A 20,088-nucleotide genomic window follows, 5' to 3' on the forward strand; every position below is an offset into this window, starting at 1 on the left:
TAAGCGTACCACTATCCCGGTGGAGGATAGCTGTGCTTTTTCAGATCCAATGGATAAAAAATTAGAGGGTTACCTTAAGAAAATGTTTGTTCAACAAGGTTTTATATTGCAACCCCTTGCATGCATTGCGCCGATCACGGCTGCAGCGGCATTCTGGATTGAGTCTCTGGAAGAGAACATTAGTTCAGCTACTCTGGACGACATTACGGACAGGCTTAGAGTCCTTAAACTAGCTAATTCATTCATTTCGGAGGCCGTAGTACATCTTACTAAACTTACGGCGAAGAATTCAGGATTCGCCATTCAGGCACGCAGGGCGCTGTGGCTAAAATCCTGGTCAGCTGATGTTACTTCTAAGTCTAAATTGCTTAATATACCTTTCAAAGGGCAGACCTTATTCGGGCCCGGGTTGAAAGAGATTATCGCTGACATTACAGGAGGTAAAGGCCATGCCCTGCCTCAGGACAAAGCCAAAGCTAAGGCTAGACAGTCTAATTTTCGTTCCTTTCGGAATTTCAAAGCTGGAGCAGCATCAACTTCCTCTGCACCAAAACAGGAAGGAGCCGTTGCTCGCTACAGACAAGGCTGGAAACCTAACCAGTCCTGGAACAAGGGCAAGCAGACCAGGAAACCTGCTGCTGCCCCTAAAACAGCATGAATTGAGGGCCCCCGATCCGGGATCGGATCTAGTGGGGGGCAGACTTTCTCTCTTCGCCCAGGCTTGGGCAAGAGATGTCCAGGATCCCTGGGCGCTAGAGATAATATCTCAGGGATACCTTCTGGACTTCAAATACTCTCCTCCAAGAGAGAGATTTCATCTGTCAAGGTTGTCAACAATCCAGACAAAGAAAGAGGCGTTTCTACGCTGCGTACAAGAGCTCTTGTTAATGGGAGTAATCCATCCTGTTCCACGATCGGAACAGGGACAGGGGTTTTACTCAAATCTGTTTGTGGTTCCCAAAAAAGAGGGAACTTTCAGACCAATCCTGGACTTAAAGATCCTAAACAAATTCCTAAGAGTTCCATCGTTCAAGATGGAGACTATTCGGACAATTTTACCTATGATCCAAGAGGGTCAGTACATGACCACTGTAGATTTAAAGGATGCCTACCTTCACATACCGATTCACAAAGATCATTACCGGTACCTAAGGTTTGCCTTCCTAGACAGGCATTACCAGTTTGTGGCTCTTCCATTCGGATTGGCTACAGCTCCAAGAATCTTCACAAAGGTTCTGGGTGCTCTTCTGGCGGTACTAAGACCGCGGGGAATCTCGGTAGCTCCATACCTAGACGACATTCTGATTCAAGCTTCAAGCTTTCAAACTGCCAAGTCTCATACAGAGTTAGTACTGGCATTTCTAAGGTCACATGGATGGAAGGTGAACGAAAAGAAAAGTTCACTCGTTCCACTCACAAGAGTTCCCTTCCTGGGGACTCTTATAGATTCTGTAGAAATGAAGATTTACCTGACAGAGGACAGGCTAACAAGACTTCAAAGTGCTTGCCGCACCCTTCATTCCATTCAACACCCGTCAGTGGCTCAATGCATGGAGGTAATCGGCTTAATGGTAGCGGCAATGGACATAGTACCCTTTGCACGCTTACACCTCAGACCACTGCAACTGTGCATGCTAAGTCAGTGGAATGGGGATTACTCAGACTTATCCCCTTCTCTGGATCTGGATCAAGAGACCAGAAATTCTATTCTATGGTGGCTTTCTCGGCCACATCTGTCCAGGGGGATGCCATTCAGCAGACCAGACTGGACAATTGTAACAACAGACGCCAGCCTTCTAGGTTGGGGTGCCGTCTGGAATTCTCTGAAAGCTCAGGGACAATGGAGTCAGGAGGAGAGTCTCCTGCCAATAAACATTCTGGAATTGAGAGCAGTTCTCAATGCCCTCCTGGCTTGGCCCCAGTTGACAACTCGGGGGTTCATCAGGTTTCAGTCGGACAACATCACGACTGTAGCTTACATCAACCATCAGGGAGGGACAAGAAGCTCCCTAGCTATGATGGAAGTATCAAAGATAATTCGCTGGGCAGAGTCTCACTCTTGCCACCTGTCAGCAATCCACCTCCCGGGAGTGGAGAACTGGGAGGCGGATTTCTTAAGTCGTCAGACTTTTCATCCGGGGGAGTGGGAACTCCATCCGGAGGTCTTTGCCCAAATACTTCGACGTTGGGGCAAACCAGAGATAGATCTCATGGCGTCTCGACAGAACGCCAAGCTTCCTCGTTACGGGTCCAGATCCAGGGATCCAGGAGCAGTCCTGATAGATGCCCTGACAGCACCTTGGGACTTCAGGATGGCTTACGTGTTTCCACCCTTCCCGATGCTTCCTCGATTGATTGCCAGAATCAAACAAGAGAGAGCATCAGTGATTCTAATAGCTCCTGCGTGGCCACGCAGGACTTGGTATGCAGACCTGGTGGACATGTCATCCTGTCCACCTTGGTCTCTACCTCTGAAACAGGACCTTCTGATACAGGGTCCCTTCAAACATCAAAATCTAACTTCTCTGAAGCTGACTGCTTGGAAATTGAACGCTTGATTTTATCAAGACGTGGGTTTTCTGAGTCAGTTATTGATACCTTAATACAGGCTAGGAAGCCTGTTACCAGAAAGATTTACCATAAGATATGGCGTAAATACCTATATTGGTGTGAATCCAAAGGTTACTCTTGGAGTAAGGTTAGGATTCCTAGGATATTGTCTTTTCTACAAGAAGGTTTAGAAAAGGGTTTATCTGCTAGTTCATTAAAGGGACAGATCTCAGCTCTGTCCATTCTGTTACACAAACGTCTGTCAGAAGTTCCTGACGTCCAGGCTTTTTGTCAGGCTTTGGCCAGGATTAAGCCTGTGTTTAAAACTGTTGCTCCACCATGGAGTTTAAACCTTGTTCTTAATGTTTTACAGGGCGTTCCGTTTGAACCCCTTCATTCCATTGATATAAAGTTGTTATCTTGGAAAGTTCTATTTTTAATGGCTATTTCCTCGGCTCGAAGAGTCTCTGAATTATCAGCCTTACATTGTGATTCTCCTTATTTGATTTTTCATTCGGATAAGGTAGTTCTGCGTACTAAACCTGGGTTCTTACCTAAGGTAGTTACTAACAGGAATATCAATCAAGAGATTGTTGTTCCTTCCTTGTGCCCAAATCCTTCTTCGAAGAAGGAACGTCTACTGCACAACCTGGATGTAGTCCGTGCTCTAAAATTTTACTTACAGGCAACTAAGGAATTTCGACAAACGTCTTCTCTGTTTGTCGTTTACTCTGGGCAGAGGAGAGGTCAAAAAGCTTCTGCTACCTCTCTTTCTTTTTGGCTTCGTAGCATAATTCGTTTAGCTTATGAGACTGCTGGACAGCAGCCTCCTGAAAGAATTACAGCTCATTCTACTAGAGCTGTGGCTTCCACTTGGGCCTTCAAGAATGAGGCCTCTGTTGAGCAGATTTGCAAGGCTGCAACTTGGTCTTCGCTTCATACTTTTTCCAAATTTTACAAATTTGACACTTTTGCTTCATCGGAGGCTATTTTTGGGAGAAAGGTTCTTCAGGCAGTGGTTCCTTCTGTATAAAGAGCCTGCCTATCCCTCCCGTCATCCGTGTACTTTTGCTTTGGTATTGGTATCCCAGAAGTAATGATGACCCGTGGACTGATCACACTTAACAGAAGAAAACATAATTTATGCTTACCTGATAAATTCCTTTCTTCTGTAGTGTGATCAGTCCACGGCCCGCCCTGTTTTTAAGGCAGGTAAATATTTTTTAATTTATACTCCAGTCACCACTTCACCCTTGGCTTTTCCTTTCTCGTTGGTCCTTGGTCGAATGACTGGGAGTGACGTAGAGGGGAGGAGCTATATGCAGCTCTGCTGGGTGAATCCTCTTGCACTTCCTGTTGGGGAGGAGTAATATCCCAGAAGTAATGATGACCCGTGGACTGATCACACTACAGAAGAAAGGAATTTATCAGATAAGCATAAATTATGTTTTATGCTTACCTGATAAATGTATTTCTTTTTTGACACGATGAGTCCACGGCCCGCCCTGTTCTTTTGGACAGGTTGTTGGTATATTATAAACTTCAGACACCTCTGCACCTTGTTGCTTCCTTTCTCTCCTTTGCTTCGGTCTAATGAGTGGGTTTGGAGGGAAGGGAGTTGATATTTAACAGCTTTGCAGTGGTGCTCTATGCCGCCTCCTGCTGGGAGGCGGCAAATAGTAATTAGATGATCCGTGGACTCATCGTATCAAGAAATAAATAAATTTATCAGGTAAGCATAAATTTTGTTTTTTTTATTTACCTATCAAAACTATATATATATATATTTTTAGTAGACAACTCAAGATATTGATCTAGGCCCATTTTGATATGTTTAACGTCACAATTTCAGAGCCAAATGCGATCATATTAAAAAAAAATGGTAAATTGTTTCACAAACTTTGGGTTTCTCACTGAAATTATTTACATCCCGCTTGTGCAGTCATAACACAAACAGTTGTAAAAGCTTCTCTGGGATCTCCTTTGTTCATAAATAGCTGACATATATGGCTTCGCCATTGCTTTTTGGTAATTAGAAGGACGCTTATTGCAGCTGTGCACCACAAATTTAATATTCCTGACAGTAAACAGGTTAATCAAGTAGCTTGTAAGGTTCATTTTAGTTGTTGTGTAGAGATTACCCTCCCACCCCCTGATCACTACTGAATCCCTCCCATACAGCTCTCTTCCATAACTCACCCCCCACTGGTCACCACCATCTTAGGTACTGGCAAACCGTCTGCCATTATGCAGTTTAAGGGCTTTTTTTCTTCTCTTTTTTTTTCACTTTAGGGATCCCTTCACTAGTTGCAGCCAAATGAGCTTTTGGCTGTCTGCCAGTTCATAGTTCATGTACATTTTTTTATTATTTTTTTATAAAACAAGGTTTTCTGTAATGTACCACCCTTCCCTACTCCAAGCAATCTTAAATGGGAACCCCCCCTCCCCCATATAAAATCCCTTTTCTGTAGAGTAGGGAAACCATTCCACCCCTGGGTGGTAAGAACAATTCCTAAACATCTATTGGTGAACTGTGATACACTCGGCAAACATAAACCTATTAGTCTGATTTGTTTTGCTAGTGAAACTCAGTAGCATGAGTAGTGTATAGGTATGCTGGAGTGAAGGACAGCGCTCTGATCAAAAGGTCATCAAGGTAAAGACGCACTATAATGTGACCCTATTTGATCACGGAAATAATGGAAGCTACGTTTTGGTGAACAATCTGGAGGCCATAGCTAGTAGGAACAGGGGTTCTCCTTGTTGGTGAAAGCTATTCGTACAAATTACTACTTATGAGGGTTTCTTGGAATAAATCAATTTGTGACAAAGAAAACATTTCAGGAGATCCTCTAATTTTATCCTCTTCTATTCAATTGCTTCTATGAATTGACTCCATTGCATAGAAAATACCTGACAATGAGAAGCTTTTATCGGATGTCACTCCTCAGCATTTCTCTCAATGAAGAATTATTTATCGGCAATAAAATAGGTAGAATTTTATCATTGAAGTGGTACAGCATCACTAATGGTCCTTACCCAAACTGTGAGTCAATAAGCCTTAGAGAGAGAAAGTATTGTCTGCCACGTGTGGTGTTATCTAGGAAGATTTTAGGATGGTCATGAGGGAGATAAGCTCTGAAGCATGGTGGGACAATCCCCCACACAGCATGGTGTTATGGGTTTGTACATGTGAGATGGAGGGTGAGTGTTGATATAAGTATAGTACTGAGACACATTCAAGGTGTATTCCCTGGAAAAATGCCTATATGTCTAGGGTGTACTAGGGTGAAGATCTAAAGGTGTAATATGGTCATTGAGACAGGGAAATGCCTATATGTCTAGGGTGTACTAGGGTGAAGATCTAAAGGTGTAATATGGTTATTGATACAGGGAAATGCCTATATATCTAGGGTGTACTAGGGTGAAGATCTAAAGGTGTAATATGGTCATTGAGACAGGGAAATGCCTATATGTCTAGGGTGTACTAGGGTGAAGATCTAAAGGTGTAATATGGTCATTGAGACAGGGAAATGCCTATATGTCTAGGGTGTACTAGGGTGAAGATCTAAAGGTGTAATATGGTCATTGAGACAGGGAAATGCCTATATGTCTAGGGTGTACTAGGGTGAAGATCTAAAGGTGTAATATGGTCATTGAGACAGGGAAATGCCTATATGTCTAGGGTGAAGATCTAAAGGTGTAATATGGTCATTGAGACAGGGAAATGCCTATATGTCTAGGGTGTACTAGGGTGAAGATCTAAAGGTGTAATATGGTCATTGAGACAGGGAAATGCCTATATGTCTAGGGTGTACTAGGGTGAAGATCTAAAGGTGTAATATGGTCATTGAGACAGGGAAATGCCTATATGTCTAGGGTGTACTAGGGTGAAGATCTAATGGTGTAATATGGTCATTGAGACAGGGAAATGCCTATTTCCAGTGTTCTTGGTTCCAGCCATACTACAGGTCCTGTGCAGATATCAAGGCAAATGTTAATTAGAGAGAGGTCTACGAATAGTTTGCACATGTAGAAAGGCTATTATGGAAGAATACAAACATGAGTCAGGCTCCAAGCTGCTATTTTTCATAGTATATACATTTCTAAAATTAGGAGTGAAGTGGGAGAGAATAATATAAACCCATCTATATCTAATATATTGTTCCTAATATCTCTTTTTAAATATTTTGCGCTGTTTGTTCTCACAATGGAAAACAAGAGAAATAATCACCTTGTCACCTTCATATGGTATACAAGTGACACAAAAGTAAAGTGACATTTTCTGCCGCTGTTCTACTTTTGGTTTATTATTTTCTTTCCCTTCCTGGTTCTTCATAGCACATCCTACCATAGTAGGCGCTGCAGGAAAATGTAATGATTATTTACTTATGGTCAGTTAGGTAATGCTTGTTCTTTTTAACAATAAAAAGGTAAGAGTACAAGATCTCTGTATTTGTAGAGGCTAAAGAATCTGAGTTTGTACAAAGGTAACATAGGTTACACATCACTCATGTTAGTTATTACATTGGGCAAGATTACGAGTGGCTTGCTAAGTGTCAGAAATAGCGCGCATATTACAAGTCGCTTGAGTACAATCGGATTTAGTGCGCATTGGGTTAGACTAACTTCAGAGCTGTGGTTAACTGTTACACAACACAAAAAAGTGTCACAAAACACATCAAAAGTATGTTAAACAGTGCAAATATACTCATAATAAAAAAGAGGGATATTTAGAGGGCGCTGCAAATGAGCTTAAGATATCTTAAGTTATAAGGGATACTTAAAGGTGAAAATAGCGATTTATCCATAATATATAACAGACCTATATGCAATAAAATTTTCGTGAAAAAACTACACCTTTATCATTAAAAGAATTTATTCATCATAATGTACAAATCGATTATAAAAATATATATAAGGGAAGTCTCCCAGAGATAATTAAAGCAATCCTAAAAACGAAAAACTGTGGTTAAGTACTATTGCAATAGTGCTTAGGATTTTCCACGAAAATGTTATCGCATATAAGGTCTGTTATACATTATATATAGACAAATCACTGTTTCGCCTTTAAGTATCCCTTATAGTTTAAGATATCTTAAGCTCATTTGCAGCGCCCTCTAAATATCCCTCATTTTTTTGTATTATATGTCTGACACACTTAGAGGAAGTTGTGTGTTCTTTTAGTAGGGTGTGATATCAGTGTATTTGGGCCAGTGCAATTCTATACATTTAATTTTCTATACTCATAATAACACTGATAAAAATTATCACAAAGTTATAAGGGCTCACAGATATGAGGCTTTAACATAGAGATACATATGTCTAAATATGAGCATCTATGCATATATATGTGTACATGTTTTTAAATATTTGTGTGTTACTGTATATTTACTGTACATATTTGACATTCCAATGGTCTTCACTTACAGGATAATGTCCTGTTTATTGTAAATACATATTCCTGTACATATATGTATATTACATGAACAGTATCAGATATAGAAATATATATTTTATGATAAAAAGTACATTATTTTCTAGGTGAAGAACACAGGAATGTAAAATATGAATTTTGCACATTGCGTTTCGCGATTTTAGATTTAACGCGGTTGAGTGGGCGCACATGAAAACTTAGCACTCTAAAGGTGCGTTATTGAAATATTAAATATAAAATATTAAACAATTTTATAAAAAATATTTAAAATGATTAAACATACTGTAAAAAATATACATATATTCTATGGATTATTTAGAATGTTACAGTAGGTTTAATAATTTTTAATATTTATAAAAAAATATATATATTTAATATTTCAATAACACTCCTTAAGCTGTCTTCATGTGCGCTAACCGACCTCATTAAATCTAAATCGAGAAACGCAATGCGCAAACGCATATTTTACATTGCTGTGTTCTTCACATTAAAAATAACATCTATATATATCTATATTTATTTAAATATATATATAAATATATATATATATATATATATATATATATATATGTGTGTGTGTGTGTACAAAAAGCCTCTGTCTAGCATAGTTTACACTCAAGTAAATCAAGCCCATTATTAACAATTATGATTTTTTTTTTCTAGAAATGTGCTCTTTGTTACCACAGACATCAGTTTTTTATCCCGGGAACCTTTGCTAGTAATACAAATAACTAATATACTTTGTTTCTTTAGGTGTTGGGGATTGCAAGACCACCCAGCAAGGTAACGATCACACAAGCTGTCCTGATCTAAGTGAACTTTTGGATGAAATCCAGTGCTTACGTGTACAGCTTGAGCGCAGCATCAAAGTCAGCCACGCTCTACACGAGAAACTAAAGGAGCAGCTCTCCAGAGATGCTGAGGGGAAGGAGTTTATAAATTATTACCCTAAAGAGGATTTCAACAACCACACAGAGAGAAACCAGGGTATGTAATTCATCCAACCCTAGAGTAATTTGTTTTAATGACAGCATCAAGTTTAGTAATTTCTTTAAATAAAAAGGCATATAAAGGGCATAGAGAAGAACAAGTCAAACTTGATAAAAATATTGTGTCTAGACCAAGGGTTGGTAAACTTTTTCTGTATAGAGCTTTGCAAGCTAAGGGGCAAACTTGAGGATATTATGTAGGTACTTCTATAACAAGAGGAAAATATATTTCCACAAATTTGTATTGATGACATTCACAATATATGACAAATAAGCCACTTGGAAACTTACTTTTTTTGCAGACTCGTTTTCATTGAGAAGTTTTGCTGTAATGAGATCCCATGTTAAATGTTCTAATTGTTCTGACCATTGCTTTCCATCAAGCTGGGAATATAGTGTTGATGAACATTGTAGTGCACAAAGCAACGAGAGCTTCGCATGTGGTCTCTGTCGCAACTACTCAACTCTGCAGTTGCAACACGAAGGCAGCCATAGACATAAATGAATGAATGTGGCTGTGATCCAATAAAACTTTAGTTATGGACATTGTTTTATATAATTTTCATGTGTCCCAAAATATTATTCTTTCTTTTTTTTACCAATCCTTTAAAGATGAAAACCATTATTGGCTTCAAGGCTACACAAAAACAGACAGCAGGCTGGATTTGCCTACCTCTGGCATGGACACAGACACATCTCTCTCACTCTTGAATAATCGTGTTACAAACTGCTATTTGTGACTGGCCCTTTAAATGGAAGGTTGCCCTGCTTCCCTGGATTTTGGAGAAGCCTATTTGCCAGCCTCCTTCCTCATGACTATGGCCCCTGGAAGATTGTGCCCCTGAGAGTATATTGACTTTTGTTGGGTGTGTGTGGCCCTTTGGGAAACGTCTGGGGACATATTGTGACTCTGGTGAACAATGCCCCCTTTAAGACTATGTCCCCAGACCTGTGAAATGACTTGTCCCTGGCTTTCTCCCACTTGGTTCAGTTTCATTGTGTGCCATTAAGAGTTAAATTTTGTTCAGCTTCAAGAAACCTATTCTACATACAAGTCTGCTGGGATTAGCTCTAATTAGGTTTAGTGATCAACTTTCCCATTGTCTAATCAGACTAGTATTGATAAGGTGGACTGCATTGTTTTATTGTGTGTAATGTTATCTGCTGAAGTAAATGTTGTGGCCTGTCAAAGGGAGTGTCTCTCTATCTAATATCAAATGTGTGATGGGGGATTTTATGCCTCCCCCTGAGAGTGTCCTGTTTGCATGTAACCTCAATAAAAAGGAGGCTGTGTGCTCCAGCACATCAGACCTATTTTCTGTCCCTCTAACTTGCAGCTTTGACTCATGTTTGTAGGGGACAGCTTCAGCTAATATCACTACAGGGATTGCTGACTATGGTGCTGATGATTCCTTGGTGAGCGCTAGGAGCATCCTTTTCTACGGTCCAACTTCCAGCCAGCCTGGAGGCAACCGTAACATTTGGCGGCAGCGGTGGGATTGGCGTCCTAGCGCAAGGAGCAGCACCACAACAGCACTGGTATCGTAGGAGAGTTATTGAGGGCAACGCTAGCCACTGCGCAGCGTCCCTACCTACAGCAGCATGGAGCTGACAAGACACTATTCAGAACCCTGTGAAGAGCACCTCAACCTGATCCGTCGCTATGAGGGCGCGGATTTCGTTCCAGAGGTAAAGAGGCGGCTAGTCCAATATGGTCCAGACCCTGCACAGGAGGTAGTCAGTCGCATCATCCGGGAATTGGATACGGAGAACAAAGCGGCACGAGCCTTTGAGCGCCAACTGTGGAGTTTGAGGGTCTGGACACCTGGTCTCCAGCGAGAAAGTGAGTCACAGGGAGCGGAGAGCAACGACCTCCCTTCCCAGCGGCAGCCAGAGTTACAGGGAGAGGAGAGCAGCGACCTCCCTCCCCAGCGGCAGTATACTGTGCAGAGGGAAGAGACAACCAGTCCCCTTCCCCAGCCAGAGATACCAGAGGCAGCAGGCCTCATAGACTGGTCCTGGGAGGACCCCCAGCAGGCAGGTGGAGATGGGACCGCAGTCTCTCTACCGGCCCTACAGGGATGCTGGGCAGGTGGCCCAGATCCCCAGCGACAGACCCAGCTACAGGGAGGGGAGAGCATCGACCTCCCTCCCCAGCCGGAGTGTGCCTTCCAGGGAGAGGAGACAACCGGTCTCTCTCCCCAGCCGCAGCATGTTCCACAGGAAGCGGAGAGCATCGACCTCCCTTCCCAACGGCCACCGGAGTATCAGGAGGAGGAGGTAAGCCAATCTCCCCCTCCCCAGCTAACTCCTAACTTGGGCCCAGGGTTAACAGTGGAGATGTTAACCCCCACTGACCCCCACGTTCCCTTTGCCACCGGGCAGGACTATGCCCCAATTCCCCCAGCAGAAGAGCTGGCATCAGAACAGAGCGCTGCTGGCCTCTGCCCTACAGACCCCCTTGTTACAGGACTGGCCTGCAAACCCCTCACCCCAGCAGAAGCGCTGGCACCAGGGCAGAGTGCCGCTGGCTTCTGCCCCCCAAGTACCATCAGCTATTTGCACAGCTGCGCCAGGAAGGCAGAGGATGCTACACTTTCATCCTATAACCTGGAACCTACAGGCCAGTGCTACTTGTTGTGGGGGGGCTGCTTTGCTGCTAGTGTTTATTTGTGGGTGGGTTGCGAGACTAACTTAGGCACTGACCGACAGAAGGTCAGGTGCCTTGTTAGTCTCCCTCCAAAAGGGGAGATATGTTACAAACTGCTATTTGTGACTGGCCCTTTAAATGGAAGGTTGCCCTGCTTCCCTGGATTTTGGAGAAGCCTATTTGCCAGCCTCCTTCCTCATGACTATGGCCCCTGGAAGATTGTGCCCCTGAGAGTATATTGACTTTTGTTGGGTGTGTGTGGCCCTTTGGGAAACGTCTGGGGACATATTGTGATTCTGGTGAACAATGCCCCCTTTAAGACTATGTCCCCAGACCTGTGAAATGACTTGTCCCTGGCTTTCTCCCACTTGGTTCAGTTTCATTGTGTGCCATTAAGAGTTAAATTTTGTTCAGCTTCAAGAAACCTATTCTACATACAAGTCTGCTGGGATTAGCTCTAATTAGGTTTAGTGATCAACTTTCCCATTGTCTAATCAGACTAGTATTGATAAGGTGGACTGCATTGTTTTATTGTGTGTAATGTTATCTGCTGAAGTAAATGTTGTGGCCTGTCAAAGGGAGTGTCTCTCTATCTAATATCAAATGTGTGATGGGGGATTTTATGCCTCCCCCTGAGAGTGTCCTGTTTGCATGTAACCTCAATAAAAAGGAGGCTGTGTGCTCCAGCACATCAGACCTATTTTCTGTCCCTCTAACTTGCAGCTTTGACTCATGTTTGTAGGGGACAGCTTCAGCTAATATCACTACAGGGATTGCTGACTATGGTGCTGATGATTCCTTGGTGAGCGCTAGGAGCATCCTTTTCTACGGTCCAACTTCCAGCCAGCCTGGAGGCAACCGTAACAAATCGTATCCTCACTGGATGGTTAAGTCAAATAACTTTTCAGATTTAGGTAGACTCTGCTTCAGCTATTTTGCAAGCCTACGTCTGGTCCTTATAGGGCCATGTTCCTTTTCCACAGGAACTATACCAAGGCTGAAAATTCTTCTTGAAAGTTTCAGAGCTAGGTTTCAAACAAGCCTCACTAAACAAGCATAAGGAGTCCTGATATTTATGCAGTTTCACTTTAGGACAAGACTTTTTTTTTATGAAACCTGTTCTTCAAATCATTCCTGGCTAAACTGGTTGTTTTTATAAAGATAGTTTTTATCACTATTAGGAACTGGTGAATGGCGTTTTATTATACTGTGTTGGCAGGACTTTGTCTTGTTCCTAGTTACTTACAGGGACATGATTTTTTTCTCAAGATGGAGGTGTTTTACCAGCACTATGACCTAGAACCTTGTCAAATTTCATGTTTCCGTCTATTTATGTTGACAACTGTTTTAAAGATATTGACTAGTGCTCTAACTGTGGTAAAGGTCAGGCCACTGGATATTTATGTAACTCCTTATTTGGGCTCAATCATTTCATAAGCCTCATCAGCAGAGCTAGCAGTGTTAGGGGATTCTAGTGTTTTGGTCTTCTTTGGATCACAGCTCAGTGTTTCCTGGACACTGGTGCCATCAGAGGAATTTCTAGCACATCCATTATGCAAAGGATTGCTTGTTGGTGCTAGCGTTAATAGACTCTTTTGCATTGTTTTGTATGAGATCAGTAGAACCATGACTCTTAAGGCTTGTTCCATCTCTAGCATTAGGTGGGAATCTCCCTCAGTTGGTGATTTGGCACTGGTACTCCTAAGGAATGGGTTGTCTGTAGTCCTTACAGGCCATGTTCATATATGGTAGCCTTTTTCATTGAGGCCGGTTTGGAATAAGTTCTTGAATCATTGGTGGTAGCCTTTTTCATCGAGGCCGGTTTGGAATAAGTTCTTGAATCATTGGTGGTAGCCTTTTTCATCGAGGCCGGTTTGGAATCAGTTCTTGAATCATTGGTGGTTCTTTTAGGAGTCTCCCCTCCCATAAGTGTTTCAGAGCTTAGAGTGTTTTTGGCTTTAAACACCTGGGCACATCTTTATTATTCTTGTCATGTTTAGATTAATATGGGTAATATGGCAGCTATGGCATTGTGAGGTGTTTACGGATTAGTGAAAACTCTCCCACTCTGTTTAATGAAGCACACAATACAGCAGAAGCAAAAATATGTGAATGGTCACTTATCTTACAGGATCTAAAAATACATCAGGTTAAAGGGACATGAAACCCAATCTTTTTCTTTCAAGATCAAGACAGAGCATACAATTTTAATCAACTTTCCACTTTACTTCTATTGTCCGTTTTGCTTCATTCTCTTGGTATCCTTTTTTTCACACATTTGGGTATTTTTCAATTTCACTCATTTGAACCTTTGCACATATTTTCCTATTAGTCTAATCTGCTGATGTATTTGTTGTCAGCTTATTATATTTTGGAGCTGAACATTCTTCTTTGAGTTCCTCCTTAGCAGTTTTATCTTCAGGACAAGGCAGTTTTTAAGAAATCTTCAATAATTCCTGAAGACGGTTTGTTATTGGAATATTTAGTTTAATTTGTTCTCCCAAAGGTTTTATTTTTCTTTACTTATGACAAAGCTGGTGCCCTCTCCCTTTCTGCTCTCTCATATGTAAATATGCACCTGCATGGGCACTAAATGCTTTCTTTTAACAAACTTTGAATTCTCTGGCAAGTATGGACCATGCTTTAGTAGTGCAATGATACATAAATATTTTTGTAAAAAACTACTAGATTTAGAGAACCTATATATTGTTCATAAAATAATATAAAGTAAACCAATTCCTTAAACTTTTTTATTGTGTTGAAATATGTTTGTAAAAATGTGACAGGTTATTTTTTAATGTTGCTTTAAATTAGGTGCACATCATGAAGAAGAAACCTACAGCAATCATTCAGCAGAAAGTTCCTCATACACCCCTTCACGACTGGTGCCTGGGCATCGGATGTGGGCTGATAAACATGGCCGTCACATCCTAGGCTTGGTGGAAGACTTTATCGCATTACGCAAGCAGATGTTGGAAGGTGGGGCCATCTTACAGGATCTGGAAGCATATTTTGATAATAAGGTACAGACGTCCCATAACCTACAACTGACTGAACCAGTAAACCTCATTTATTAACATCTTTTATGATTACCAAAATGTGATATTTCATTTTTTTAAGGTATGAAATTATTATTTTCTTTCCTATGACATGGAGAGTCCACAACTTCTTTCCAATTACTAGTGGGATATTCAACTCCTGGCCAGCAGGAGGAGGCAAAGATCACGCCAACAGAGCTGTTAAGTGTCACTTCCCTTACCCATAATCCCCAGTCATTCTCTTTGCCTCTGTCAATGGAGGATGTGCGAAGACGGTGTCTGAAGATATTTAATCCTTTTATGGGTACTTTTCCCTGCAAGCAAGAATTGGGGCTGTGCTGTGTCCATGTCAATCTCTTTAGTAAGAGCTTAGAAAGCGGCAATGTAGTCTTTGCTTTATTTCTAACAATATTGCTACCCCATAATAGAAAGCAAGGGTTGGTTACTCTGTTCTTTCTTTTTCTTAAGGTCCCTGACAGAGAGTGGAGTATCTATCACACCTAGGAAGCTGTTCCTGCCCTGCAGTTGGATCCACAGGGTACTGAAGGGCAGCACTTTGGAGGTTAATTCCTCTAGTGGATCAACATCTGGGACAATTGACCTTATAGATGGGGTTAACAGTTGGGCAGTTTGGCAGGCACTGGTGTATGTATATGAGAGACTGGCTGAAGGGTTAATTAGGACTAGAAAGTATTATGCTTTCTTTATTTCCTGCAAGGATATGGCCCAAAATAGAGTGAGACTTAAATTAAGTTTTAAGTATCGGACAGAAACGCGCAGTTTTACAGTGGCACAGTTTCTTTTCTTGGTCTGATCACATGACTCTCCACTCTTCCGTTTTAATACATTGTAGAGCGGAGCAAGTTAGGCAGTGAGTGTTTTGTTCTAACGATCATGTCGCACCTCTCTGTGTCAGCTACTAGCTTGATAGAATGGATCTCTTTCAACTCACATTTTTCCAAGTCTGACAACTGACAGCGGATCTGAAGCAAGATTCTCCTTGCAATTATAGAGGTATAATTAAGACCTTAAGAAAAAGAAAGAACAGAGAGTGGAGTATCTATCACACCTAGGAAGCTGTTCCTGCCCTGCAGCTGGATCCACAGGGTACTGAAGGGCAGCATTTTGGAGGTTAATTCCTCTAGTGGATCAACATCTGGGACAATTGACCTTATAGATGGGGTTAACAGTTGGGCAGTTTGGCAGGCACTGGTGTATGTATATGAGAGACTGGCTGAAGGGTTAATTAGGACTAGAAAGTATTATGCTTTCTTTATTTCCTGCAAGGATATGGCCCAAAATAGAGTGAGACTTAAATTAAGTTTTAAGTATCGGACAGAAACGCGCAGTTTTACAGTGGCACAGTTTCTTTTCTTGGTCTGATCACATGACTCTCCACTCTTCCGTTTTAATACATTGTAGAGCGGAGCAAGTTAGGCAGTGAGTGTTTTGTTCTAACGATCATGTCGCACCTCTCTGTGTCAGCTACTAGCTTGATAGAATGGATCTCTTTCAACTCACATTTTTCCAAGTCTGACAACTGACAGCGGATCTGAAGCAAGATTCTCCTTGCAATTATAGAGGTATAGAGGTGTGAGGAAAATTATTTTAAAAAAAAATTTGCGGTGTCTGCAGCTTTATCTGCTTTCCCTGCTTCGGGTAAGCGTAAGAGGAAATCTAGACATGTTTCTGCTAGTAAGGTTTCTGAGCCCACTAAATCTGTGTTGGTCAACCTTTCCCAAATGTCTGATGAGGAGAATACTTCAGTAGCTTCTAAAGGTGAGATCTCAGACTCTGACATGATGGGGGAAAATTCTACAGAATCTGAAGAAGTTAATTTCAGATTTAAACTTGAACACCGGTTGCTTCTGAAGGAGGTTCTAGCTACTTTGGACGACTCCAAACCTTCTGTCGTTGTCAACCCAAAAAGTTCTAATAAACTTAATAGAGTTTATGATGCTCCCTCATCCGTGGAAGTATTTCCGGTTCCAGACCGTATGTCGTAGATTATAGCTCAGGAATGGGAGAAGCCAGGGATTTTTCCCCTTCCCCTGTTTAAAAAAAAGTTTCCTCTTGCTGACTCTATTCGTGACTCGTAGCACACTGTACCTTAGGTAGAAGGAGCTATCTCTACTCTAGCCAAAAGAACTACTATTCCTATAGAGGATAGTTGTTCCTTCAAGGATCCCATGGATAAGAAGCTAGAGGCTTACTTAAAAAAGATGTACATCCATCAAGGATTACAGTGGCAACCTGCTTCAAGAATTGCTACGGTTGCGGGAGCAGCATCTTATTGGTGCGATGCTTTGTCTGAGCTGATAGCAGAAGAGACTACTATAGAAGAGATCCAAGATAGAATCAAGGCTCTTAAACTGGCCAATACTTTTATCTGCTATGCCAACCTGCAGGTGATTAGACTGGGAGCCAAGATGTCTAGCTTTGCTCAACAAATTCCTCAGGGTTCTGTCCTTCTAGATGGAAACTATTTGTTCCATTCTCACATGGATCATCAGCAGATTCTGAGGTTTGCCTTCCTGAACAAGCACTTCCAGTTTGTTGCCCTTCCTTTTGGTCTTGCTACGGCTCCTAGAATATTCACAAAGGTTCTGGGGGCTCTCTTAGCTGTGGTCAAATCTCAGGGAGTAGTGGTGGCACCTTACCTGGACGTCATCTTTTCAACTAGCAAGATCTCATACAGACATGTTGTTGTCTATTCTATGTTCCCACGGGTGGAAAGTGAATCTGGAAAAGAGTTCCCTAGTGCCAGACACAAGAGTGTGTTTCTTGGGAACAATTATAGATTCTCTATCCATGAAAAATTTTCTGACAGATGTCAGAAAATCCAAACTTAATGCTTCCTGCCTTTCTCTCCAGTCTTCTGTTCGCCCATCAGTGGCTCAATGCATAGAGGTGATTGGTCTCATGGTAGCTTCCATAGATATCATTCAGTTTGCTCTGTTCCATCTGAGACCTCTGCAGTTAAGCATGCTCAGCCAATGGAACAGAGACCACTCAGATCTCTTGCAGAGGATAAATCTGGATCCCCTAACAAGAGATTCTCGTGGTGAATTTCTCAGGACCATCTGTCTTGGGGCACGTGCTTCCTGAGACCTTCCTGGGTGATTGTGACCACGGACGCCAGCCTGTTAGGCTGGGTAGCAGTTTGGGGCTAATTAAAAGCTCAGGGACTGGACTCGAGAGGAGTCTTCTCTTCCCTTAAACATTTTAGAGTTGAGAGCAATCTTCAATGCTTTGACAGCTTGCCCTCAATTATCTTTTGTCCAGTTTATCAGATTCCATTTGGACAACATCACCTCAGTGGCTTACATCAACCACCAGGGAGGAATTTGGAGTTCCTTAACTATGAAGGAGGTGACTCGCATTCTGCAGTGGGCGGAAGCTCACGATTGTCTCCTATCTGCCATCCACATTCCAGAGGTGGAGAACTGGGAGGCGGATTTTCTGAGCAGACAGACCTTTCATCCCGGGGAGTGGGCTCTCCATCCGGAGGTGTTCTCAAAGATAAACCTCAGGTGGGGGGGTTCCGTAGGTGGACCTGATGGCGTCTCGTCAAAATGCGAAGCTTCCAAAATAGAGTTCAAGGTCAAGAGATCCTCAGGCCGCTCTAATAGACGCTCTGGCGGTTCCTTGGAACTTCCACGAGTTATTGCTCGTATCGAACAGGAGAGAGCATCCGTGATTCTAATAGCTCCTGCATGGCCTGGCAGGATCTGGTTCGCGGATCTGGTTAAGATAATCTCTTCCACCCTGGAGGTTACCTCTGAGGACGGACCTTCTTCTTCAGCGTCCATTCCTCCATCCAAATCTAGATTCTCTGAAGCTGACTGCTTGGAGATTGAATGCCTAGTTTTGACTAGACGTGGTTTTACTGAGGCGGTCATTGATACCATGCTTCAGGCTCGTAAACCTGTTACACGCAAAATTTATCATAAGGTATGGCGCAAATACATTTATTGGTGCGAATCTAAGGGTTTCTCCTGGAGTTGGGTGAGGATTCCTTGCATTTTATCTTTTCTTCAGGATGGCCTGGAGAAAGGTTTGTCAGTCAGCACTATGAAGGGTCAGATTTCTGCACTGTCTATTCTTTTGCATAAACGTCTGGCAGATTTGCCAGATGTCCAAGCTTTTGTTCAGGCCCTGGTCAGAATCAGGCCTGCGTTTAAACCTGTTGCTCCCCCATGGAGCCTTAACCTTGTTCTTAGAGTTTTGCAGCAGGCTCCGTTTGAGCCAATGCATTCTGTTGATATTTAATTGTTATCTTGGAAGCTTTTGTTTCTTCTTGCTATTTCTTCCGCTCGCAGAGCTTCTGAGCTTTTGGCTTTACAGTGTGATTCCCCTTACCTTATTTTTCATGCGGACAAGGTGATCCTTCGTACTAAGCTGGGTTTTCTCCCTAAGGTAGTATCGGATCAAAATATTAATCAGGAAATTGTTTTTCCGTCTTTTTGTCTCAATCCTTCTTCCCATAAGGAACGTCTTTTGCATAACCTGGATGTTTTGTGTGTGCTCTAAAATTTTACCTTCAAACAACTAAAGATTTTCGCCAATCTTCTGCCCTGTTTGCGTTTTTTTCTGGTAAGTGTAAGGGTCAGAAGGCCACTTCTACTACCCTTTTTTTTTTATAGACCTCAGGCACCTTTGTGTTATCTTCTTTTTCCATTTTCTTTCGGCTGAATGACTGGGGATTATGGGTAAGGTGACACTTAACAACTCTGCTGAGGTGCTCTTTGCCTTCTCCTTCTGGCCAGGATTTGAATATCCCACTAGTAATTGGAATAAAGTCATGGACTCTCCATGCCCGGAAAGAAAGAAATTTAGCAGGTAAGCATACATTCTGTTATTATTTAAATTACCAAAAGAAGCAAATTAAAGGTTTACAATGTTATAGTCCTAAATTATAGCTTCTTGTTGTCAGAAGGAGAATTAATATAAAGTTACTCATGTTTCTGTATTTTAAAATAAGAAATCGTATTTTCCAGTTGACATCATACGTTTTTAATTCCACCTAATATTTCTAGAGCCTTGTGCAGTTCTTTCTGTATGGCATCTGTTAGATGTTTTTGTTATTATAATCTGGCATCCATTAGATAAAAATAAATAATGTATCACAAAATGATACAGCTGAAGTAGTTTATCAAGATACAAATGTCAGTAGAAGAGTCAACAATGCAACTGTGAAGCTAAAATGTCAATATTAGGTTTATTACTAAATATCTTACTATGTCTACACTCTCAACAGTAATTCCATCATTAAAAATACTCATCCCATTGTACCCCTGGCAGACCATATAGTTAGTGTTCTGGCAGAGCCAAGCTGTTTTTGTTTTAATGGTAATGCCACCCCTAGTCCTTCCCAATTGCACCCCTTAAAGCTTGCCTATCTTATTGACTAATTAGCTAAAC

General features: G+C 41.8%; 1 protein-coding gene across 2 annotated transcripts in view; it reads left to right on the forward strand.

The window, feature by feature from the left end:
- Positions 1-20,088, forward strand: part of CDK5RAP2 (CDK5 regulatory subunit associated protein 2) — a 538,634-nt gene that overhangs the window by 491,776 nt on the left and 26,770 nt on the right. For both annotated transcript variants that reach the window (XM_053695716.1, XM_053695717.1), the window contains 2 exons: positions 8,741-8,974; positions 14,441-14,649. In XM_053695716.1, the coding sequence (XP_053551691.1) occupies positions 8,741-8,974; positions 14,441-14,649 (443 nt within the window). The remainder of the gene's footprint in view (positions 1-8,740; positions 8,975-14,440; positions 14,650-20,088) is intronic.

This window comes from Bombina bombina, chromosome 12, assembly GCF_027579735.1.
Source record: "Bombina bombina isolate aBomBom1 chromosome 12, aBomBom1.pri, whole genome shotgun sequence".
Lineage (NCBI taxonomy): Eukaryota > Metazoa > Chordata > Amphibia > Anura > Bombinatoridae > Bombina > Bombina bombina.